The sequence below is a fragment of the Carcharodon carcharias genome, chromosome 6, assembly GCF_017639515.1.
Source record: "Carcharodon carcharias isolate sCarCar2 chromosome 6, sCarCar2.pri, whole genome shotgun sequence".
NCBI classification, from domain to species: Eukaryota; Metazoa; Chordata; class Chondrichthyes; order Lamniformes; family Lamnidae; genus Carcharodon; species Carcharodon carcharias.
The window spans coordinates 54,807,434-54,833,989 of NC_054472.1; the positions used below are offsets into that span (position 1 = coordinate 54,807,434).

The 26,556-nt window shown below is 41.1% G+C and overlaps 1 protein-coding gene across 2 annotated transcripts in view; it reads left to right on the top strand.

Annotated features, from left to right (window-relative positions):
- vps41 (VPS41 subunit of HOPS complex) overlaps positions 1-26,556 on the top strand; it is a 255,020-nt gene that overhangs the window by 200,678 nt on the left and 27,786 nt on the right. For both annotated transcript variants that reach the window (XM_041189684.1, XM_041189685.1), the window contains exons 18-23: positions 4,323-4,450; positions 6,899-7,043; positions 13,558-13,599; positions 13,918-13,968; positions 20,772-20,909; positions 23,500-23,554. In XM_041189684.1, coding sequence (XP_041045618.1) covers positions 4,323-4,450; positions 6,899-7,043; positions 13,558-13,599; positions 13,918-13,968; positions 20,772-20,909; positions 23,500-23,554 — 559 coding nt within the window. The remainder of the gene's footprint in view (positions 1-4,322; positions 4,451-6,898; positions 7,044-13,557; positions 13,600-13,917; positions 13,969-20,771; positions 20,910-23,499; positions 23,555-26,556) is intronic.

Consider the following 26,556-nt stretch of genomic DNA (forward strand, 5'->3'; position numbering starts at 1 on the left):
CTCACTTAGCCTGTCTGACTCACTTTAAGACCTATTTGCATCCTCTTCATCTCGCATCAGAACACCAGCAGGACATGCAAAGACTTGGCTGCAAATGTTGAACGGACTGCATTCTCAGAGGGCTCAAAACCACGTGAGCAATACCTGCTGGGTTGCCTTATGCGTGCCAAGGCCGCACATTCACGAATGATGGCCAAAGATGAAACACACTCATGTCAGAATACTCAGTGATGGCACTGATGATGTATCAGGATAACCTCATCTTCGGAATCTGAATGGGAATGAAGTGCAATGCCCTTAAATCCCTGCAACCATGCAGCAACTAGCAGCATAATGAAAATGCAGCAAACCTGAACACAGTGCAATTAAACATTTAAATACATGTGCAAATCATTTTTCTGTGATTGGTCACCCATGCCACTTATGCGGCTTCAAAATTTTGCCTTTTTCTATTGCTATGTTCATGTGCAGCCCTGACATCCACAGCTGAGGTGGAGGTAGCCTGTTGACTGCAATGCCCTGTTGACGGTGATGACTTTTGTGGGTGTCTTCTGGTGATCTGAGGCCTAGAGGGCTCCAGCCTGCTAAGGGTCTCCTGCGCAGGTGCACCTTTGTCGGCGTGACCTGCTGGAAGCAATGGGTTTGCTGGCAGAGAGGAGGTTGAGCGGCAGGGCATCCTTGGAGCATCCTGGTATGAAGTCCCTGGGGTGCCTTGCTGGTGCTCCTCCTTGTCAGTGTGCGATGGCATCTCCCTGACTCCTCGGGGAGAAGGGGCACCTGGAGGGAGGTAGAGGTGCCCCATGCCTCTCTTATCTAGCCACTGCTGCACTGCACTCCATAACTAGAGCGATGGAGCGCAGGTGCAAGCACATATCCGACAGCCACTGCGCGTTCCGCTAGACCTTGGTCTCCAAGGTGGGCTCCTTCCATGGAGGCAGCTAAGTACCCACATGCTGGAGCCATGACAGCTGACAAGACGTGGAAGGACTCCTCCAGCCTTTGGTCCAGTCTGCGTATGGTCTTTGTCATATCACCCTGATGATCCCCTGCCTGTTTCCGCATCTCCAACAAGTCTCTTATGGCCAATTCCAGAGGCTTATCATCTGCATGGGGCTCAACAGGGTTCTGGTCTCCAGCAACCTTCCAAGTGTCAGAGACCTCAGCTGTCACTTCCTCTGCCAGCTGTGGACCCATTTCAGTGACATGATCACCACATTGTGACCCTGTGCCTACTCTAGATAGATTACCAACCAAGATGAATGTCTCTGCGCCGGTGGAAGGTGCAGAGGAACGCGTGCATCCTTGAGGGTCCCGACTCTTTCTCCTCAGAGGTGAGCTGGGGCAGGGGTCTTCTGTTCTTGTGCCTCAAATGGGAATGGGCTCTGAAGAACATAAGAATTATTAGTGTTGTGAACCGTGAGGCTTATGCAAAATGTGTAAAAGGCTGCTGTAGAGTAATGGATTAATCTAGAGTAAATTTGTCAGAGAGAAGCAAAGCCTCATTAAGGTTCACTAAGACAAAAAAGCATGGTATTAGCAAAACCACACGAAAGATTGGCAATAACATCGAAAAAGCTGTTTCGTGTCCAGATGAAGGGAGCAGACAGGAGACATTCCCACTAGATGGTGGACAACTTCAATCTCCTCTTCGGTACAGGCAAAGTCACCCTCTTCTGCCACCTCCAAGGCCTCTTCTTCAAATGGGGTTAGGATCCTGATGGCAGGCGTTCTTCCCTATCTGTGCACGCTTTTGCTTATTGTGCTCTTTCTTCTCCTGCAGACAGAGAGGAGCATTGAGAGACATTGGCATGGGTACATGAGCAGTTTTGCAGCATTCATGGCTACATATTCTCCTGCCACCCCCACAGCTGCCAATTTCTGTGTCCACCTTACTAGTGAGAAGAATCTGCTATGGGGATTTGAACTGTAATAGCTGTTGAATACATGCTGTTCTTGTTTTGGAAGAGTTACAAAAATGGCATGTATTGTCTCTTGTGTTGCAATGGGATTTCTGTCTCCTGTTCAAAAGCCACCTTTTTTCCTTTTGTCCTTGTCCCACCTACCCTTGGCTCAAAACCTATTACATCTCAAACTTTGCCTAGTTCTGATGAAAAGTCACAGACCAGAAATGTTGACACACTCTCTTCCTCTAACCTGAGCATTTTCCAGCGTTTTCTGTTTTTATTTTAAACCCTTGCACAGGCACGAGAGCCACTAACAACATTGTGGAACATTCAAATCATTAATTAACTCACACATTCAACCCACTTATGCATCTGATGGAGATGCCTGAAACCTATCCTCCCTTGTTTCAACCCTCTGCAAACTTACAATGCTTCATGTCCCTGTAAATGTGACTTTGCATTGAGTAGAAAGTGGCACTCACCCTGGTGGCACACAGCAGATCATTTTCCTTTTGCAGCACAGGTTCTCCTGTGGGCCCAACCACCACTAACTTATGCTGCTACCTCCATCCAGACTGCCTTGGTGTCAAGAAGATATAATAATTTTTGTAATGCTATTTGAATTTATTGTAAGGTAGGAATAGTGGGACTTGTGTGTGGGTGGAACTTAATTGAATTAAAGACAGCTGGCCTGAAGGCTTCGATGTATCAGAAGAGAAGCTAGGTTTGAAATGTTAAATAGGTAAACATGGAATTTGAGAATCTGAGGTATAAAGGGAAAATTTGCTTTTTTAGGTAAACCAGAGTAATTTGAATTTCAAAAGAGGCAGCGAAATGTCACGCTTAGCCAGAAGAAGCCAAACAGTATGTTTATTTCTCCTAAAACTGACTGATAAAATTGGTGCTATGAAAGATTTTTATTATTAGAAAAGTAGAGTTGAAAAGATATTTTGGGACAATGAGATTTACATTAAAAAGGAAGAAACCTCTATAAAGGAGATGAGGTTATGTGTCAGAGGAAGGCATTCTAAGATCTAATACGTGTAAGAAACCTCCAGCCTCTAAGGCTCAAGTTGCTGTCTACATGAACTGAAATGAATAAAACTCACTTTGAATTTGACTGTTCAGGATATTGTGTTACTTTTAAAATCTGTTTTACTGTTGCCTTAACGGAGGTGTAACTGGGAGTTAGATTAACTAGGGGATCTAGGAGTTATCGTAGTAATTTGTAAGCCTGTGTGCGTAAAATCTTTTTTTATTAATAAAAGTTTAATTTAATTTTGTAAGAAACTAATAAGACTCGGTGGTCTTAATACTACTGAACTCAAGGCACGCATCTCGAAATAAATACAAATTGTAGAATAGTTGTGGCAGTTGTTTCAAGTTTCCCTCTGGGATTTGAATAGCTCAGCATTTACCATTCACTGCGCCATAACACTTGGTCTGGCAGGATGGCCTGCTGCTGCCATTCCTGGGAAAAGAGGACATCCCACCTTTCCCAAATGGCCTGGAAGGGAACCTACAGCGAGGCATCACTAAAATGTGGAGCCACACGCTGTCTGGTTTCAGGCATTTGCCTGCAGGCAGGAGAGGTGGCGGGCGTCAACTTCCAGAGGTGGTGCTTAGCGATGAAGGGAGCCATTCTTGGGCTTTAGACAATGAATATCTGTCCAGATGCCCTTTAAATATGGCATGCAGACCTTTGAACCCATGAGATATCAGGAGCATCAGCTTCCTGCCTGCCGTGCTTCAAGATTTACCGTTTTTCATGATCAGGCATAGCTATTAAGCTGAGAGTCACATAAATGTAGAAGTTCTTCCCTCACACCATGGAGTAAGTTCAAAGCTGACTTCTGGTCCCGCCTCCACACTTAGCATGAAAAATGGAAAATTCCGCCCTATGACTGGCAACCAGATCAACAGTTCTCAGCTTTCAATTGCCCAATACTTGTGGATTTCATACAGAAGTTAAAAGACAGGCTTGTAAAATATTTTATTCTGCAGCAATATGAAAGCCGTTTCTGTGAACATTGTTCCTCTAATTATTCATCACATGCCGTAAGGAGTAAAGTCCCAGCTTTATTGGTTCTGGAGAAGCCACAATCGTAATACTAATGTTGCAAGACTACATGTGGGATCCCACTCCAAGACCTTGTGCAGTTCATTTTTGCCCCTTCATAAAGAAGGTTACTTTCCTGCTCACCCAGTACTGCCAAAAAAAGAATTATCTTGTCGTTCAGCCAATTGCTACTTGTGGGCCTTGCTGTGACTATTTGTCCACATAATCTACATTGACTGTATTTTCAAAAAGCAGTTCTTGTGATGTCAGCAGGGTGTGGTACAGCACTATATAAATGCAAGTTCTTTGTTTCTTTCTTTGAATTACTGGGCTGTTAATTCATGTCTGCTTTTTTTAAGGGGTTTGCATCCTTAATAAGAGAGTGGCCAGGTGACATTTATAACAACAAGACTGTAGTCCGCTCTGTGTTGGATCATTTGGATCGAGCTCCAAGTAACAGAACATTGTTGACAACGCTAGCAGAATTGTGAGTCCCTGTTTCTGTGCATCTGTCTGTTCTCATCAGTGTCCTTGGATCATAAAATGTTTACTGTGCAGAAGGAAGGCATTCGGCCTGTTGAGTCTACACCAGCTCTCTGCAAGAACAATTCAATTAGTTTCTCTCCCCCATCCTTTCCCTATGGCCCTGCATAATTTTTTCTCTTCAGATAATTTCCAATTCCCTTTTGAAAGCCATCATTGAAACAGTCTCCCACCACACTCTCAGGCAATACATACCAAATCCTAAACATTCGCCGTGTAAAAAAGTGTTTTCTCATGTCAGCTTCAGACCTTTTGTCAATCACTTTAAATCTGTTTCCTTTGTTTCTCGACCCCTTCAAAAAGAAGTTTCTCTCTATCTACTCGTGATTTTGAACACCTCTATCAAATCTCCTCTCAATCTTCTCTAAGGAGAACAACCCCAGTTTCTCCAATCTATCCTCATAACTGGAGCCACTCTCAGAAATCTTGCCTGTGTCCTGTAAAGGCTTCACTTTCTTCCTAAAGTGCAGTGTTTAAAATTGGAAACAGTAAACTAATTGAGGCTGAACTAGTATCTTATAAAGGTTCATCATAACTTCCTTGGTTTTGTGCCCTATGCCTTGATCTATAAAGCCCAGGAACTCATATAACTTTTTAACCAATTTCTCAAGCTGCCCTCTACCACCTTCAATGATATGTGTACATATACCCCCAGATCTGTCCGTTCCTGTACCCCACTTTAGAATTGTAGCTTTTGGTTTACATTGTCTCTCCCCCTTCTTCCTTCGAAAATGTATCACTTCCCATTTCTCACCATTAAATTTTATTTGCCACGTGTCCACCCGTTCCACCAGCCTATGTTGTGTCCCCTTGAAGTCCATCAATATCATCTTCACAGTTTCCAATTCTTGCAAGTTTTGTACCATCTGAAAATTTTGAAATTGTGCCCTGTACACTAAAGTCTAAGCCATTAATATATATATTAAGGAAAGCAATGATCTTAGTACTGATCACTGGGGAACACCACCAAATACCTTTTTCCAGTCTGGAAAGCAACTGTTCTGTTGAAGAGTCATACGGACTCGAAACGTTAACTGTGTCCCTCTCCGCAGATGCTACCAGACCTGCTGAGTTTTTCCAGGTATTTTTATTTTTGTTGTGTTTACCACTACTCTCTTTTTCCTGTCACTCAGCCAACTTATCCATACCGCCACTGTCCTTTTTATTCCATGAGCTTCAACTTGCTGACAAGCCTATTATGTAGCACTTTATCAATCACAGACCTCAGTTTCGTTGCTAAGGAGGGCAATTTACTACAATACAAAACTAAATGAGACAGACAGAGAATGGCTGGAATGTTGAATTCCCTGCTGCAAACTTTTGTTGAATCTGGGTACATAAAAAATTATATTTTTTATTGTGAATTGTACAGTTGTATGAACAGGACAAGTATGAAACAATATGGGGTAAAAGCAGAAGTGTGTGATTAGACTCAGCAGCCCGAGCCTATGTGGAGAAAAAAATCAGTACAAACTTGATAGTCTGTTTTTGTACTTTGATCTTGAGAATGTTGAATTGGATGAGGAAGACCATTTAAGCCCATCTTAATTCATCCATTGACAAAGACCATATTGCCTTCACCGTCCACCTCATTATTATGGCTACTTCTAGCTATTTCTTAAAAATGCAGGGGATTTCCTTTCTCTACTCTATCAGGGAGTCCATTTTATGTTGATCAGTTGTTATGTGAAGAAGAGCTTCCTGTTAAACAATCCTAAATTTACCTTTTTATAGTTTGAACAGATGTCCCTATGTCCTACTCTCAATTTGATTTAAAGTAATATTTATCTTTTATCATGCCTTTAACTATTTGTTCTTCTATGAAGAAGAAATGTACTTCTATAAAAATCATTTGTCTCTGCACAATGTAATTCAGCATTCTATTGGATTTATTGATTGCTGCTGTGATTTGATCAGACACATTAAGCTTCAGCTCCATGAAGAGTCCAAGATCACTTATATCGACATCCTTAGATATTTCAATACCATTAATGCATTGTGTGTGGATTATTTTTCTTTTCTAAGTGTAGTACTTTACGCTTCTATATATTAAATTTAATCTTCCATTGTTCTGTACAGATGTGTTTTCTATCCAACTCATTCTACAATAACTGCCCTTTCTAGTTAATTCTGCAATGATTTTCTAGAAACTGATGTTTTTGCATCTGCTGTGTTGTTTGCCTACTTGGGTTTACTTTTACAATCTAAACTGGATCACTAATTTTGTGCTTACAAAGTAGGAATTATCCCAGAATTTGAATTGAGCAACTTTAATAAAATAGAAAAATGGGAACCTGATGCAAAAACAAATGATCATATATCTTGAATTATGCAACTTTGAATTAAGACTGTACTTGGCATCAAGGTTAACATTTGTTTCGGTTCCACCCAGGTACACCTACGACCAGCGTTACGACAAAGCTCTTGAAATTTACTTAAAGTTGCGACATAAAGATGTCTTCCAGCTCATACACAAGCACAATCTCTTCAGTTCCATCAAGGATAAGATTGTTCTGCTCATGGAGTTTGATAAGGAGGTCGGAAGTTTAATTTTCATGTTGCTCTTCATTTTTACTTTTCATTTGATTGTGTTACTTTTTTTCTTACATGCAACAAAGCTAGAAATGATCATCTCTTCAACAGATGGGATTTTATCACATTCTTCTGTAGAGTAAACCCTGGATGGGGGAAACACAGAGTAGGGGGAAAATTATATGAGGTCCTGAGGTCAATTAGGTAGGTATTGAGGAGGCTTTTGAAGGTGAGGAGAGTGGTAGTGAAGGGGAAGGATTTAAGAAGTGTTCTGGGGCATGATGGCTGAATACTGTGTTACTGATGATGAAATGAAGTGGAACAGCATGTGCAGCAGAGTATGATAGAGGAAAGAATGTGGAGCACACTGGGAGCAGATTGCACAGTGTGCTAGGAAGGATGGTATATGGAAGAATGTAGAGAGAGTTGCAGAGCATGGTAGGGGTCAGAATGTAGACAGTGCTATATACCATCTGATGTTGCATATAATGTTCCACTATCCCTAATTACCAGCTGATAGGGCATGTAACTCTTTTGAGTACAAACCCGTTTCCATCTGTTTCAGATGAAGTTACATTGTTTCATAGTTTGCCATTGTGAGATTTGAACTCTTGATAAATTTTTGAACTCTTGATACTTTTTTTTTGAGTAAACCTGTTTCCATCTGTTTCAGATGAAGTTACATTGTTTCATAGTTTGCCATTGTGAGATTTGAACTCTTGATCTTGGGGTTACAAACCCAGTACCATAACCGCTTGGCTATTTAGGCCAAGCTACACTCCTTTGTATTTCCATTGTAAATTGTATCAACTTTTATTTAATTAACTTTCCAGAATAAATTATTTTCAGCTGCTTTTGCTCAGTGGCAAGGTTTCTCTATATGGAAAACAACTCTCCAAACCATAAGGTTATACTGCATTGCATCCTGTCACCTGTTGTTGATCCGAAATGCTGTTTCACCATTGCAATGGTATGCCAAAATTATCCGGCAGTATCAGTGACTTTGAGATATTCGTGCTCTGTTTCTGTCTCTGGCTGGCACAATGATTCCATTAGACAATGGCAGAAGGTAGCCTGTGTCTCTTAAGAGCTGCCCTTCACCTGGTCCTTTAAATGAGACTGGAGGAGATGGCTAATGTGAAAAGCATTGAGTAAATAGAGACTAAGCAACGTAATTCTGAATTTGGGGTTGTAGACTACATTAATTGGAGCGCAAACCCTTTTGGGTCATGAGTCGGATGGACACAATCAATAACCCTGTGACTCTTAGAAAGCTAGCACATATCTGTAGAGTTGAGTTGTTGGCTTCTGCTGATGCTGCTGGTCAGTAAGCAATATGCTGACCCTGCTAAATGATGCATTTAATGTATGTCTTTAAATCAGTGTACTTAGAGACAAGCCAACCACTGTCTAACAAGAAACTCTAGCATCTACTTCATCCTATATTACCAGTACTGTCAATATCGAGGAAGTGTTACAAGTGATGTTTATTTTCATCAACAATTACATGGGTTGCAAACCAACTAGTATTTTTTTTAAAGACTGGCTTTTATCCAAGTAATTAAATTTTTCAACACCATTTTTATTGAATGATATATGACAGATCTGAGTTGCCAAAGCAGTGTGAGCTGGAAACAAGGACAAACTTGGTATATTTTGCTTGGATATTAAATATTTCCATAGCAGAACGTCATCGTTCCACATCTAACTTGAACTAATTCCATTAAGAAAACAAAGAGGGAATTTGTATGTATATCGCACTTGTCGTTACTTCAGATGTCTCAAAGTACATCACAACAAATTAAGTCCTTTTGACACAAAAGCAAAATATTATGGATGCTAGAAATCTAAAATGAAAACAGAAAATGCTGGAAATACACAGGTCAGGCACATCTGTGCACCTGTGTCTACGTGCAGTCTGTAGTGAGAGAGAGAGAGAGAGGGGCAGAGGGCGGAATCATCCCAGATTTGCACTAAGTAAGGTAGTGGGCGGGAAAAATGATGTTTTACCTGCCAGTCACAATGGCGGCTTCTCATGCTATATCGCCCCAATCCTGCCACATTAATTATGCACGCTATCACCTCGCCACTTCATCACGCCGGGTGCCATATTTAAAGTACAGCCGCATGCACACCTCTGTGCTTCCAGCCCAGGATTGTTGCAAGTAAAACATGTCCCTGAAAGGAAGAAGACTGCAGCCCCCAGGTTTAGTGACACGTCCTTCAAATGCCCTTTGGACGCCGTAGAGACCTGCTGTGATGTCCTCTACCCCCCTTCAGGCTGCAGGAGGGACAGCTACAATGCCACTCCAGCTTGGTAGGTGATGGCAATGCTGATCAGTGCCAATGCTGCACAGAAGAGGTTAGCCACCCAATGCAGAAAGGAGATGAATGATCTCATCCGTGCCGCCAGGGTAAGGCAACCATCTCGTCACTCTAAACTCTCACACTCAAACTCATCTCACATGCACTGGCATCTCACTCACTGCCAGCTCAAGGGACATCAGCACTCACACAAACCCTCACATCTCCATCTGGCCTCATCTGCTCAGGAGACTGCCTCCTCAGCCATCACCACCTTGAGGCTACTTGCACAGATCAACTTGTGCCCCCATAGAAATCCTTGGATACCCCCCTTCCCCAGTACAGCCCTCACCCTGCAACCTCTTCCTTTGCCTGAAGCTACTTCTTCCCCTCCCTCTTCCTCGCCCTGCAGTCATTGAAAAGCCACCCCCACCTTACCCCTGGCCTGGTAGGTAGAGACCTGCCCGTGAGCCCCCCTATAGGTGATGTGGTGCTTTCTGCGAAGCCTGGCGCTGATGACTGAGTGTTGCCCGAAGCAAGGTAGGCAAACAAATCTCAAAGTCCTAAGCGACGTGGGGCTTGCCAGGTACACGTCGCTTATGTGCTGTTGTGAAACATGGTATGCAATCCAACATAGGGGGATGAGTCCGGTGGGCTAGCCTTATAATGATATGCAAATGTATTATAATGAGATTCCCAGCGTCCAATGGCGGGAAGCACGGTCCGCCATCGACAGGCTGAGCGGATGATCGCAAACTGGTTTCACAACGTCGTGAAACCGATTTTTGGACTTCTCTCCATATTGTCCGCTCATGTCGCCGAGCATACCCAACATCAGTCTTCATGGAAAATTCCACCCAGAGTTAACATTTCAGGTCAATGACCTTTCATCAGAACTGCCCAGTTAACTAAGTACTTTTTAAAGTATACTTACCAATATAGGAAGTGTGCAGCCAAAAGATCAGTACATGCATATACTGCATCAGTTTTAAATGAGCCATTCACGTAGTGCCAGATGCAAGGCTATGTTATCTGGCCACACCGATAGTTGATGCACTATACATGTAAGCTGGTACCAACGTGCTGTTGGTAGTTTAAGTACTATCTGTGCACATGGGGAGAATTTTCTGCTTGTTGGGTGGGCTTGCGCCCTACCCAACCAAGCATAAAATGATGCGCGATGATGTCGGGCGAGTGTCCCAATGTCATTGCGCACTCACGTGATATTTCAGCCGGCATGCACCCGTCAACATGTAAAAGGCTTATTAAAATGTAATTGAATGAAATTTTTTGTTGCCTGTCCAATCTTGCAGTTGGTGGGCATGCAAAAAGGCCAAGCGGCATTTGCATTTTCTAGGAAACCTCATCCACAAGCGGGATGAGGTTTCCAACAGCAAACAAAAATAAAATAATTTTAAAATTTAATTAATAACATGTCCCTGCTCATGTGACAGAGTCCCATGAGGGGACATGTTTTATAACATTTTATAAGCCTTTTTTTTAATTTATAAAACTCTTCGTCTTCCTTAGGAGCTCTGTGCCTTGGAACTTTTCCAGTGTGCACTTGTGCATATGTGCGAAGTTCGTGCTCACCTTCCTACCTCCCCCGCCCCCCCACAAGCATAGGCGGTGCTGCTGCGTGTGACTCATACTACTCATGCTAGATGGGCCTTAATTTGACTGTCAGCGTGAAATTGCAGTCCGGCCCCAATCACGGGCAGTGGTCAGGTTCCCGATGGCCCCCGCCGAGCCCACCCAACGAGGGAAAAATCCTTTCCCATGTTTGTCTATGCAGTCTAAAGCTGGTACATGTAGGGTAGAATTTTCCCCTCGTCGGGGGAGATGTGCAGGGTCGGGCACAGGCGGGCGCGTAATCGATCGGCGTCCCCGATCGGGTCCATTTCACCATTTTACATGGGTGGGCCAATTAAGGCACGCCCAGTGTGACACATGCCCGGAAGCGCCGAGCACTCCCTGTGCGGGCAGGGAGTCCGGTCTTTCGCACAAGAGCGCAGAAATCTCCCTGAGGCACGGAGGCCGCTGTGCCTCAGGGAGATTAGTTTTAAGTTTAAACAGTGCAATAAAGTGTTGTAAAAATTTTTACGACATGTCCCCTCATGTGAAACTGTCACATGAGCTGGGACATGTGCATTAATTTTGATTAAAATTTTTCTGAAAATTTTAGATCATTCATGAAACCCCACCCATGGATGAGGTTCCATGAAAAATGTGACGGCCGCCTGGGCTCTTCGCCTGCCTGCCAACCTTAAGGTTGGACAGGCAACTTTCCCAATAGGCTTAATTAGTTCATTAATGGCCTTAATAGGCCTTTGACAGTTTGGCAGTCGAACAGCCGAACTGAAAATCTGAATGACATGCAGTGATATCGGGATGCAAGCCTGACATCACCCCACATCATTTTATGCCTCGGCGAGCAGGCCCCGCCCCAACTCACCGATCCAAAGATTCAGCCCGTGGCATGTACAACAGATCTAAGTTAAATTCCTTGGTTGGGAAACCGTAATTAGTAATCATTTGTTGCACCACAGTAACTAATTACATTTTAACTGGAAGCCGCTGTAAATTCACCATGCAGTCTCACATTAGCAGCAGCCCAGGAAGTATGAATTGGTATGATATTGTACATAGGTCATTCCTTCACATGTCAGTGCATTGTAAATAATTACCTGGCAGATCTCTGCCTCGAGTGTCATCCTATGTTTAAACCTGTCCCTTAAGTGGACCTGGTGACGTTTGTCATTAGCAGAAAGTTTAGTTGATTCATTGATAGGAATCATTATTGACCTATGTAAATCCAAGCTCTCCATGAGGCTCAAGGGCCTCTCTACTTCTAGTATTCACAGCTCTTCTTCCAATAACAGCATGATTCCATGGGCATCCACTGTTCTCTGGTATCTCCTCCCAAGTGACTATTCCTCATATATGAGTTTAGATGCTGAGCTTTGGCTTGTTGTTCAACCACAGAAGGCACCACAGACGAGCCCGATTTAAACCACATGGGCATTTTCCTGTAGATGCCAGAGTATTGATCAGGAACAGGAATGTTGATTTCTCCACCACCAGACACTGAGACACAAATATGTGTCTCTGCCAATGCCGCAGTGGAGATTAACCAGCTCATCAGAGACCGTGGATTGTACCAGAAGCACTCCTGGATTGCATGTTTCACAGTGAATTTATTCGAACAACTCCAATGTACATTGTTATGATGGCAACAAAGATGAGCTATTGTATGAATTTGAATCCTCAGCTATGTTCTTTGACATTACACACATGAGAAATTTCACTGAAAGTATTACTGAAGTGCAATTTCACTGTTCTCAGTGCAAACATAAGCATCTCTTTTTATCCCCTCTTTTTTTCTCTCTACTTACTAGTGCACAAGTCAAGCAGTAAAGCCAATTCCATAGTAGCTCTGGGCAGTCTCATTGGTATAAAATCCCTTGGTGTGCCTTCAGCCACCACAAGGTTAAATGTTCGCTTATCTCTCTAAATCTCCCTGCCTCTATAAGTATTTAAATCTATCCTATTAAGCAAACTTTCAGTTGCTTCCTCATTTTTCCCTGAATTTGTTTCTCTGCCCCACAACATGAAACACCTTGGGATGTTTGTCTGCACTAATGGTGCTGAATAGGTTGTGCCTATTGCAGTGTATCAGGGAAGCTCGACTAAAATACTGCTGATAGCATGTGATTTCAAATTCCAATATTTGCTAGAAAGTTTACTCTAGGAGCCAACTGGATGGCAAGTTATTAAAAAAAATACTGTTTGACACATTGGTGCCTACTTTTAAACATTACATTTTTTAACCTTTTTATTCATTCATGGGATGTGGCATCACTGTCTAGCCAGCGTTTATTGCCCATCCCGAATTGCCCTTGTTCAGAGGGCAATTTAAGAGTCAACCACATTGCTGTGGGTCTGGAGTCACATGTAAGCCAGACTAGGTAAGGACAACAGATTTCCTTCCCTAAAGTGCATAAGTGAACCAGATGAGTTTTTACAACAATCAACAATGGTTTCATGGTCATCATTCAACTTTTAATTCCAGATTTATTTAGTTTTTATTGAACTCAAATTCCAACATCTACCATAGCGGGATTCTGGATTGCTGGGTTTCTGGATTCTGGGATCCTGGTTCTCTTGATTACTAGTCCAGCTTCTCCTAACCATTATTCTGTATTTCATTTACAGCAAGCAGTTAACATGCTCCTGGACAATGAAGATAAAATTTCAGTAAGTAACAAATCCTTTTAGCCACAACTTTGCCTTTCATTGAAAATATAAACCTTAAAATGGAACTACAGGGAAAAAGAATGACTTGCATTTATATAGTGCCTTTCACAATCTCAGGAGGCCCAAAAACACTTCACAACCAATAATATATTTTTGAAGTATAGTCACCGTTGTGATGTAAGAATATGAGCGGTGCATTTGAGAAATACTTTGGAACAGGAAGTAATGAGCCAGAATTAACTATGGCCAGAGGTCAACATCTTGCTTATTAGATTGTTTTTAGTTCTGCCTAATTTTCATTTTGCTTTTCTGTTGAAGATTGACAAAGTTGTGGAGGAGCTGAAGGATCAACCAGAACTGCAGCATGTGGTTAGTTTTCTTTTGTGCCTTATATAAACATCAAATATCTCTGTTCAAAATGGTTGCCTTTGAGGGCAACATTTTACATTTGAAGATGCCACAAAGTTATTGGATTTGGGTTTGCAGCTGCGAGTTTATGATCTTGTCCATGCCATCAACAGTAAAACAGAAAGTGAAATACTGTTTTTGCAAAGCTAACAGTAAAGCAGTGCAACTCAGAAAGCAACATTTGGATATTCATAGTTAACGATCCATCTGCCCCTTGCCTGAAGTTTCTGTACCATTTATGCACAAATAATAGAGTGCCATTAGCCTTATCGTTATTACTTTGTCAGCCAAATCCAGCCCAATATTTTTATAACCAACAAGGGAACAGACCGTATTAGATTTAAAATGAGTAACACGTTAGAATTCATGAACCACCTGATAGTAAGGAAGCGTCCTGAAATCTGTGACCATAACCTAAGAGTTTGACATTAAGTTTGAGAACAAGAAGGATCACACACACACCAGTGTTTTAAACTTATGTAAGCCTGACTTTGAAACAGTGAGACTCATGCTTATTATGACACAGCAGTTGGTAAAGGCTGAGGGATTTAAAATCCCAAGGGAAGCTTTAAACAACTGTCATAACCTTTACTTTCAATTGGTATGTTTGAGCTGCAGCTCTGAATTCAGAAATGAAACCACCAAACCAGAGATTTTTTTTATATAAATTAAATTAAACATTTATTAATTTAACAAGGAATTAAACACATACACATGCCTACAAATTATTACCATAATAACTTTTAAACAAACCCCCAAATTAATTCACTCCTAGGTAAATCTTCACCAAGGCAACAATAACCCATAGACTTAAACAGACACCAGGCAAAGCACATTTTATCTTATGAATTCAAAATGAGGTTCCTTTCAATTTGGTTCCTTCACACAATTGTCGGCTTATAGGTGGCATGCCTCTAACTCACGCACAAAACTATTTTCTGTATATACCTAGCCTTCCCTTTGAATGCAAATTCTCATTGTATCACCAGATCCTTTGAACTCCACCTCTTCTAACAACAAAAGCCCTTTTATAGCACCAATTTTGTTAGTAATATTATAAACATGTTGCCTGGTATCTCCTAGCTAGGTGCAAGATTTCACCCCCAGTCTTTGAATGGTTTATTCAACAAAATGCAAATGTACTCTACTGTTTAACACCTCAAAACTACTGTACGTCAAAGCACCCAGATTAGCTGGCTTTAATCCAATTAAGAGGCACACACTCACACCCACAGACACAGACCCTACTACAAGTCCGATTTAAAATAATTTCCAATAAAATTATATACATTAATATCTTCATGACAATGCTGAATATGTTAAACTGAACCTACAGAAGAAACAGTGGATGGTATTCAAAGTAGTGTTTTGTACAATGCAAGACCAGCAACCATGGTCAGACAAATGACGTCAGATGCAGTACAAAACTACAGTAAGTGTCCTAAACAATGGGCAAGGGAAGTGGTTATCCAGCAAACTGGGAGGAATATAGAAAATAATAAAGGGAAACTCAGACATTATTAAGAACTGCAACAAAGAAATAATAAAACTGCAATTAATATAAAGGATAGTTAAACTGTATTAATATTATGACTGGCTAAGGGAGCTGTCAGCCCATTGAAGGCAAATGCAGGTGATAATGGCAGATTTTATTTGCAATTTTTAAAAATCTGTTTTCATTGTAAAAGATGAGGATAAAATACCGAGGGAAGGGAAACAAAGAATAAATCAAGGTGGAAGAATTTACTGGATTCATTGGGTTTTAAAGAAAATCATAATCAAGAAAATAATGAGAAATAGCAGGACCTGATATTTTCCACCCCAGGATATGAAGGAAGATGAGGAAATTGGAGAATCATTAATCATAATCTTTTAAAGTTCCCTTGATTTGGAGATTGTGTAATTAGTTTGGAAATTTGCGAATGTCATCCTGTTATTTTGAGAAGCACAGAAGGGAGAAGCCAGGAAACTCTAACCCTGCTGTTGTAACATCACTAATGGAAGCTTCTAGAACCTGTCATTTGTGTAGGATGCCGTACTTGGATCAAATGCAATCTGAGAAATCATGGCATTGTTAAGAGTAGCTATGTAATTTAGTTGAATTTGTTTTTAGGTCCCTAATAGGATAGATAAGGGAATGTCTGTAGTGTTATCTATATGAACTTCAAGGAAGCTTTCAATAAGATTCCACATAAGAGATTATCAGCAAAAATGAGAGAGCATAGAATTGGAAGTAGCCCTCTGACTTGGACTTGAAATTGTTTGGGAGATAGGAGAGAGAGTGGGGATAAATATGCATGCTGTGAATGGCAGAATGTGACAAGTGATATTCACTAGGAATCTGTCATGGGGCATCAAGTTTTCACCATCTTTATTACTAACTGGAATGAAGTTACAGGGAGTTGTATATCCAAGTTTGCAGATTAGGAAGGATAGTAAGTTGTGGGCATGAGATGAAGTTGCAAAGGGACATAGCCGAATTAAGTGAGTAGGCTGCGCTACGGCAGATGACGTTCAATATGGGGGAAGTATGAGATCATGCACTTTTTACCCAAGAAAAATAAATGGAGTATTTTCTAACTCGGAATTGTGGAGGAGCAAAGAGATTTGAAGTTCAAGTACAAAAAGAATTGAAAACTAGTAGACAGGCACAGGAACAACAAAAAGGTGAATTAAATATTGCCTTTATCGCTAGAAAGCTGGAATAGAAAGGAAGCTATGCTTCAGTTGTATCAAGCCTTGCTCAGAGCCCACTGGGAGTATTATATTCAGTTTTGGGGACCATACCTCAGTAAGGATATATTGACCTTGAAGGGGTGCAGCGCAATCCGTCAGAATGATACTGGGGCGTGAAGGTTAAATTTTGAGGACAGATTGCATAGACTTAGCTTGTATTTCCTTGGAGTATAGGAGATTGAAGGTAATATAATCCAGGTGTTAAAAATATTAAAAGGATTTGATAGGGTAGATAAAGAGAAACGGTTTTCTTTGTTGGGAGAATAAAGAATGAGGGGGCATAATCTTAAAATTCGAACTAGGCTGTTGAGGAATGAAATCAGCAAGCACTTTTTCACACAAAGGATGGTGGAAATCTGGAACACTCTTCCCTCAAAAGGCTGTAGACGCTTAGTAAATTGGAGCTTTGAAGACAGGTGGATTTTTGTTGTGTTTTAGGAATATGGAACAAAGACAGGTGGATAGAGTTGATGTGCAGATAAGTCAGGACCTAATTGAGTGGTGAGCACACTTGAGGGGCTAAGCGACCTGTTCCTGTTCCTATAATTCCAGTGAGGTTTGAAATACTCTAACTGGTCTCACCCCCATTCTACTCCTCCACAATCATGTGATGTGCTGGGCTCTGGCTATAATACAAACAACTGTCTAGCCTTGTGCAGCATACTGGTTCCTCTCATCAGTGATTTGGAAACTTGGAATTTGTCATCAGATGATTAGCTGCATGGAGATAACAGCTTGTGTCTCAATGATTAAAAACTTGTACTGTGACAAAAAGGATTTATTTTACTATTGCATGCTTCAGGAAGGTTTATCTATCAATTTTCAAAGCTTGTAACAAGAAGACAAACCTATTGATTTCCAATGTACTCAAACTAAGAGGTGACTGCATTTCATCTATTTCAAAATTGTGGCTGGTGTGCAGTGTCCCATGAAGCTTGGTAAGATGTTCCTGTTTCTTGCAGTGTTGCTGTGCTGCATGTAAAAGGCCAGATTTTTGTTAATGTAAGTAACTACATGAGACAGGAAAGAACTGATTTTATGCACAAGATGAGAGATATTAGTCAATCCATAGTTATGAAGAGAAACTTGTAATAATGGCATTATTTCCACTGGAGCAGAGAAAACTAAAAGGAGATTTAAAATTATGAAGGGTTTTGATAGCATTCCTTCCCTATATCTTTCCTATCTCCAGTAAGGGAGTCAGCGACAAGGGATTATCAGTTTAAAATTGTCACTGAGGGTGAGGAGAGAGGTAGGCAATATGTCTTTACACAGGATTGCTGGACCATGGAATGCTTTGTCACAGAGAGTGGTTAAGCTAGAGACCATTACATTTTTCAAGCGAAAATTGGATAAATATTTTAAGCAGAGGAAAATATAAGAGAGGGAATAGTGTGATTATTAGTTTTGGGTGGCTGCTCTTTGTGCTGTGCTGTACACATTAGAAATGCAGCTGTTCAGATCAAAGATCTATGTTAGACCTCAAAGAAATTAAACTCCAAATCAGGGCTACCTAGCTAATTTCATATGCTAACCTTAAGTATGCTCTACTGTAGAGTTATAAGTTATGGTGAACATAATGTTAGTAAAACGTTATAATTCTTGTAGAGATTATGATGAAATATAGCTTAAGGAAGTTGGTTTGCAATTGCAATTTATAATGCAATGTTAGTATTGATCAGTGCATCAGGTGCTGCATGAACATGTCAAATTAAAATGAAATGGAATGTTAAAATTAGTGTATCACACATTATAAATTTGAGAGGCTTGGCGTTTCCATTAGGTTGCGCTTGAATTTCAGTGGCAAGTTATTAGAAATTGACCAAACCAACACAAGGTGAAGATTTTCAAGCGCAAGTCGCATTCGCTGCAAATCAAGTTTCCACAATCTTTTGCACTAGTTTGAAAAGAAACATAGAGTTAACGTTTCAAGTCCGTATGACTCTTCTTCAGCTCTGAAGAAGAGTCATACAGTCTCGAAATGTTAAGTCTGTCTTTCTCTCCACAGATGCTGTCAGACCTGCTGAGTTTTTCCAGCATTTTTTGTTTTTGTTTCAGATTTCCAGCATCTGCAGTATTTTGCCTTTATATTGAAAAGAATCATGTTGGAATATGGCACCATCCTCAAAACTGGCCCAGATCGAATTAATCATCATTCAAAATTACTTTAAATATGAGTGAAACTCCCAGTTATTTAAAATCAGGTTACTCACAGGTGGTGGACTAGACACTGATAAAAATGCTTATTTTTTGGTAGATAATTCCATTTTCACCTGCATGAATCAAACTGCACCAAGTTACCATTCTTAAATATATCAAGGAAATCTTTTCTAAAATCACAGTACCAAATGCTGCTCGATTGCACTGGTTCATGGCAGATTTCGTTTCAGAGAGATGCAAATAAGTTTGCAACTAGATATTGCATTAGTTTTCTCAAAACTTTTGTAAATTTAGATTATTTTGCACCCGGATCGCCGATTGAACCTGAAGTGGGAGCTCAATTCCATGGTGTGGTATTCCTTGTTACACAATCTGGGATGGCTTACTCATGTTGTCATGATTATTTAAAATACTTGTTGCAGGAAATGAGTTTTTAAAAAAATTGGAACCTTATAAAATAAGTGACCTTTGCTCAAAGACCATCACTTGCCCCAAAATGACCTATAAGGTATCAGTCCTCACTCAGTGGTAGTTCTCCTGCCTCCATCAGAAGAGCAGGTGTTCAATCCTCATTCCAGAGACTTGAGTGCAGTCTTAATGGATGCTGCATTGTCCGAGATGTTGTCTTTCAAATGAAATGTTGAGCCCTGTCTTATCCAGGCAAATGTGGCGCAACCCTGCAAATGACAATGAGGTGAATGGCTAGTTAATTGTTTTTGACTGGGTGATGAAGAGGCGAATGCTAGCCACGACATAGACAACTCCACTATTGCTCTTTAAATAGCTCCTGGGGATCTTTAATGGTCACCTAAGGAGGCAGATGAGGCCATAATTTGAAGCATTCAACAACTTAATCAAAGAGTTTACTCTCTACAGTTTAAGATTAGGCCTTAGCTTGCTTCTTTCTGATGGGTTTTTTCATTTTCAAACGTGTAAAATTAAATTGCTGTCTCCTTGCCCCTTCAGTGTTGTGGGAAGCAGTTGTGTTGCATGGGGCATTCATCACTTTGTGACTTACTCTCCATTATTTCCATGTTTTATTTTACAGTAGAGATCAGGACTGTTGCTTGTTGGATAGGTTGTAGCCATTGCAATTGCAGAATGTAATTGGGTTTGGATGACATTGAAAATCATGAGCATAATGGCCAGGATTTTGCAGTGGTAATGATGGTGAAACAGTCAGCGTTCATTGTCATTACTCCAGTAAAACTAACAGCAAATTCTGGAATGCACACATGCTCAAAATAATGCAGAAAAAAAATTAAGTTTGTTTATCTTCATTTTATTCTAGCTTCTAAATGAATCAAATAGTAATAATTTCTTTCACTATCTGAAAATTTAAACTGATATTAAGCGTTTATAACTTCCTAGTTTGCTGTGTGTGAATACTTCCATGCGACTGACTGCTTACTAACAACACCATACTGCACGTCAAGTCACCCCCTTCACTTGGTTCTGGAATTAAGGTGCCAGATTTGATGCCATTGAGCTGAGGGAGCAGTGAGTGCTCATTCTCTGCCGCTGACAGTAAAATGTGGGCCAATATGGATAGCTTATATGCTTTATGGTAATCGTCAGACAGAATTACAACCTGAAAATGGCAAAGTTTTATCTCTGTTGGTATTTCTGCTCCTTTAAATGTGTTTAGCTCTTACCTCTTTCGTCATTGTCCTGTTTTCTACAAGCTGTATTAGAAGAAGTGTCTGAATGTGTGTTTATCGGTATTTGTTGTATTAGCATTCTCCTCTTGGAGAGTACAATTATAAAAAAGATTTTATGGATGCTAAACCCATTTAATTTTATTCTAAAGTTTATAACTAACAAGCTATGTAGTTTTATAAGCCCTGCTCTGTGCTTTCTTTAAACAGTATTTGCATAACCTGTTCAAACGAGATCACCATAAAGGACAGAAGTTCCATGAACAACAGATCAGCCTATACGCCGAATATGATCGACCAAACCTGTTGCCATTCCTGAGAGACAGCACCCATTGTCCACTGGAAAAAGTAAATTGGTCTTAGTAGCTCTCTGTTATGTGTCTTGTTGCAAGAATGCTACTGCTAAGTGATTATCGTAGTGCAATGCAAGGACTTTGGTTGTTAAATGGCACGTGCAAGAGAGTTATATTGCACCATATCTACAGGCCATTCAGCCCAACTGACCTTTGCTGGTGCTTACGCTGTCCATTCAAGCCTTGTTTCATTCTAATTATCCCTTCCCACCCTACCCCCATAACCCTCAATTCTCTTCTCCATTCACATGTATGGATCAAGCCTCCCTTAAATGTACAAATGCTTTAACCACACCACCTGGCAGCAAGTTTCACATTCTCACCATTCTCTGTGTAAAGAAATTCCTTCCAAATTCTTCATTTGATCAGCTTATGGCTGCCTTGTCTTTATGCAAACTTGTTCTGGGTTCACCCAGTAGTGGAAACAGTCTCCCACCTTATAGCCTATCAAACCCCTTCATGATGTTAATGTCCTCTATCAGAAATTGAGACGACTGAATGTTTTTAATGCAAGTTTATAATTTTGTTGTTACTCTTGTGGTTTGAAAAATTATTTGTTTGGACATGTAAAATTCATAGAAGCCTATTAGTGCAGCAAGGAGAACTCCTGCTGTTACCTTGGTACAGGCCCAATGCACATACACTTATGGTTTGAAGAGGCCAAAGAGGCCTAGTTAGCGAAAAGGCATTAGTTTGCCATGTTAGTTTTCAACATCCTTCCAGAGTAGTATTTTAACCAGTTTTATCATTCCTAAAAAGGAAGTGGCTGCTGTAGTGGGAGATATGATATCCTTTCCTTGCTGAGATCTGCAATTGAATTCAGTTAGGACTCCACATTGCACGGGGCAGCTGGCACGAGGCTACCAGCCCACAATTACAAGCACCACCCAATTGGTATTGCACCTTATTGGTATTCAAATACTGCTTGGTTGTGATTATAATACTATTGTATTATCAGTTAGGTCTGTCTCCTCAGGCAATACACTAATATAAATACAATACAAGATTTTCATTTTAAAAGCTGTTGTTTGAGGTATGGAGAGGATAGACTGTATCATAATTACTGTCCTTCGTTTTGCTCTGTTTTTGTTGTTTCTTTATCAGGTGGGCTCTGCTCTCTACTGCTTTAAATCTCATTTTGAGCCAAAGGCTAAGGGCAGAAATAATGTAATAAATAACTCAACTATTTAGAATATATTACTCCATCCCTAAATCTCTCCATCACCTTTTCCTTTAAGTCCCTTCTTAAAACTTTGACCAAGCTTTTAGCTACTCCTAATATCTCCTTTGGCTTTTGTTTTGATTACACTTTAAGAGTACATAAAATACAAGAGGGCTTATTACACTTCAATACTCTGCCCTGCCCTTTTCCCTCCATATTTCAAAATACTTTGTCTTAGTTGGATGCTACTAGGATGATGTCATAAGCTCAGGCATTGCATTGGCTGGAGTATACCTAGTAAATGAAATGGTTTTTTTGGGCATGCAGTACTCGGCTATGGAACCTCCTTAACTTTGCCGTTTGTCTGCAGTTTGTTTCAGTCATTAAGGTGATTAGGGCCAGAGGTTGAGAATTTGCTGTTTACCTTACAAAACTGGAAATTGCCATTCAGTAAATTGGGTGTGGAAAGCATTTATTTACAAGGGGGAACACGTTGCAAGAGGAGACAGGAGTTATAGGCTGTAAACCGATGAAGGCTCATTTAGTAAGGAAGAGGGCAACTAAATAATATAGAACAGAAGGTTCCCTCTGTATCAGTTCCCAGTGGTGTTGTGCTGTGGTTGTGGTAGAGAATGTTGCAGCAGGCACCAAGGGGAAAGTGGCTGTTCTTGATTTAAATCCAATGACAGGCTCCCCACAACCCCCAACAAAATAATGGAAATATTTGACAGTGTTAATTTGGAATAAACTCATTGTCTAGGTTCAAGGCTGAACATTGGCCACCTGTACTGGAGACCATTTGTGAAATTAGAGCCCCAGGAGAAATGTATATGGAAAGTCCGAGAAAAATTTACATTTGAAATTGCTGCTTTTAAAAAAAAAATTATATTTATTAAAGGGGGAAATAGCAGATGATGAGAATGAAGGAAATCTTGCAAAACTAGGGTTAAAGTAGGAGCATCAGGATTGAGAATTAGGGTAATATTGGGGAAATGGCTCATGGTGCAGAAGCAATGAAGATTAAATTGGATTTAGGTGGTAAGATTGAAGGCGGAAAAGCAAATGGGGCGGGGTGTAAAAGTTCACCCACCACCTCTCCACACCCCCCCCCGCCAAACCCCTGGTGTCCTGCATAGCCACCTTTTGGAACATTAACTAAAAGTCCTGCTGATGGGGTTTCCCCAGCTGAGATCAAGTACAAGGAGGAACCAAGATCAGATGTGGGTCTCTGAAACACATCCTCAGAACCAAACTTTCATGAGAAACAAGTATCATCTTTGAACTCAAGAATAAATATACGTAAAATGCAGACGTGCAATTTTGTAGAAACATCCCAAACCTTCACTGAAGGGGAAAAAGCAGGCAATGTAAAACAGAAGATAAGGTAGAGTGACAACTTAAATAATTTTTTTCTCTCCCACAGGCCCTTGAAATTTGTCAGCAACGGAACTTTGTTGCAGAGACCGTTTTTCTCTTAAGTAAGAGCATATTTGTTGTTGAGCAGGGTGGGGGGAAATTATCTGGAACTGAATTGTCTCTCCAGGCTGATTCATTTGTTAAAGTGAAGAGAACCGTTTAATATGAGAACCCCCAAGTCCAGTAGAATATGTTGCTTTGTTGCAGAAGTCATTCTACCCCACCTCAACCATTGCTGCCATTGCTGTTCAAAACCTTCCTGGAATGTTACACAATGCAAAAGAATTAAAGCCTGCAAGTAATAAGCCCAGAAATAAAACTAGCGAAAGCATTGTGACATTCTTGGTATTGTAGTTGAAGTTGACCATTGGTGGTTCTGTTCTGCAAGATTAATCTCAAAAGCTGATAAAATAGGAATGTTAAAATGATGGTTTATTGTCATTTCTATCTAAAAGGAAAAGCATTTTTGGCTGTCTATAATTTGGGGGAAAATGTGAACTTTTCCATTAATCTTGGAGTATAATTGATTGTGTCTTACTTTATGGTAACCACTGCCCTCTACTGTCTTTCTATACACATTGACATCAGGACTATCAAAGCAGGGAAATGAATGCACAATTTGACAATGATCCCTGGAAAAAATCTCTAAAGTGATGGGACTCATAGTTCAGAGTAAAAGAATTGATGCACTAAAATACTTTGCCATAGGCAGATACAATATGGCCAGAATCTTCAGGTCGGGGGGCAGGGCCCGCTCACCGACATGTAAAATGACACACGGTGACATTGGACGTGTGTCCCAACGTCACTGCACATCGTTCAGATCTTGAGTTCGGTGGGCGTGCACCAGGGTGGGCTGTGTACTCGCCGAATTGTCAAAGGCCTATTAAGCCCATTTAAATAGCAATTAAATTAATTAACTGAGCTGCCTGTCCAACCTTAATGTTGGTGGGCAGGCAAAGAGCCCAGGCATTTATCATGAAACCTCATCCACGGGCAAGATGAGGTTTCATAAAGGTTTTTAAAGATTAATAGAAAATTTTAATAAAATTCATTGACATGTCCCAGCTCATGTGAAACTGTCACATGAGGGGACATGTCTTAAAAATTTATTTTTTTTAATTAAAATTTTCAAAATTCAAACTAATCTCCCTGAGGCAGCTCTGTGCCTTGGAGATTGTTGTGCTTTTTCGCGCGCGTAAAATGGTGGCGAGCAGCCCGCGCCCCCTATCGTCCAACCTTCCCCCCCACCCCCAATGGGGAGAAAATTCTCCCCTTTGAATTTAGCGCAACAATTTCGCCCATAGGCCTCTCCTCCACACCAACCCCTCAGTGATGTTCCAGACTTGTCTCAATGGGGGAATGTGCGCACAACCAAAGATTCACTTTGTGAGCCAATCCGAGGGGCTACTTTATAAAGCGACAGAGATTGGTAATTCAGAAATCTGGGCTGATTGTCACCTAGTTAGGTTGATTTTCATGCCTGTATTCTGCTCAGGCGATTCCCCACAATTAAATTATGAAAGCATCATACTGTTTTTTGGTTTGTGCGGTAATAAAAATTCGTCATGCAGTCGAGACATCCACACGTAGCATTTAACTTGGACTTGGCCAGCAGCTCTGCCGGCTGGAAATCTCCATCAATGGCCTGACGCTGAGCCCAACCTACGTGAGGAAAAGCAGGATAGCTACAAGCAGCGCGAGGCCTCACTCAGTGATGCTCATCCAAGCTCAGCAGCAGTGGCACGAGTTGGGGCTGGGACCTGGCTCAGGCTGAGGGGATGGACGGGCCAGGGTGGGGGATGCCGGTGTGTGAGGGAGGCAGCAGTAGGAGGGGAAGACACAAGCCAAAAAGATGGAGCACCAGTGGAGACACTGACTTCCAAAGGTCCAACTGTGCAACAAGGGGAATGCACAGAAATTAATTCTGCAGCACCAAGCCAACCATCAGATAACTAATGGTTTACTTTACATATGTTTCACATTTCAGAATTTTTTTCCATGCTAATGCACGTCCTCGCATCAATCAGCTGTTCACACTGTTAACTATAGGAGCTGTCACATGCTGCAACCTGTCATGGATTTACTGCCCAACGTGTATAGTGGGCAAATTGCATTAGCAGGAAGGTGCCCACTATTTGGGACTGCCTTGAGAAACTTCCTACAGGTTGCCGAATCATTAAGGGCTTATAGGGTGAGAATTTCAGCCTGTCAGATTGTCTTAGTTCGCACCAAGTTAACAGGTTGAGTGTTCAAGTTGTGCAATGTAGGCTGTGACATTACAGCATATTGTCGAGGGAGTGCAGCATCACCGAAGGTGCCATCTTTCAGATGCAGTATTTAACTGAGGCTTTGCCTACCTGTTCAAGCCCATGCACTGAGCACCTTCCACAAAGCCCAGTGTCACCCCGATCAGCTTCTGCACCACCAGAGTCATTGTCAACAAAATAGCTGGTTGGTTGCTGGGACTTGGCTCGCCCTGAAACACCTGAGTCATGGGGAGTGGGAGAATTCAGGTTGCAGCCAGGAGGACCGGAAACCAGACTGACAGAGTCACAAAGCTACAGATGACTTCTTTACTTAACTTGTTTCATTAAAAGCCTTTTTCTTTCAACTTTGTTTCCCCAGTGTCGCCTTCTAGTCAATGAGGTCTGTGGCCAGCGGGTTAGAGGAATTACGTGGAGTTTGCAGTGTAGAAACAGACCATTTGGCCCAAACAGTCTGTGCTGGTGCTTATGCTCTATACAAGCCTCCTTCCATTTTACTTCATCTCACCGCATCGATATATCCTTCTATTCCTTTCTCCCTCAAGTATTCATCCAACTTCCCCTTAAGTGCATTTACAGTATGCTTATCACCTCAACCGATCTATGTGTAGGGAGTTCCACATTCTCACCACTCTTGAACAACAAAGTTTCTCCTGAATTCCTCATAGAATGCATTAGTGATTATCTTGCATTTATGGCCCTTGGTTTTAGCCTTCTTCACAATTGGAAACATCTTCTCTAAATCTACCCTATTGAACTCCTCATGACTTTAAAACCTTCTGTTAGGGTACCCTTGA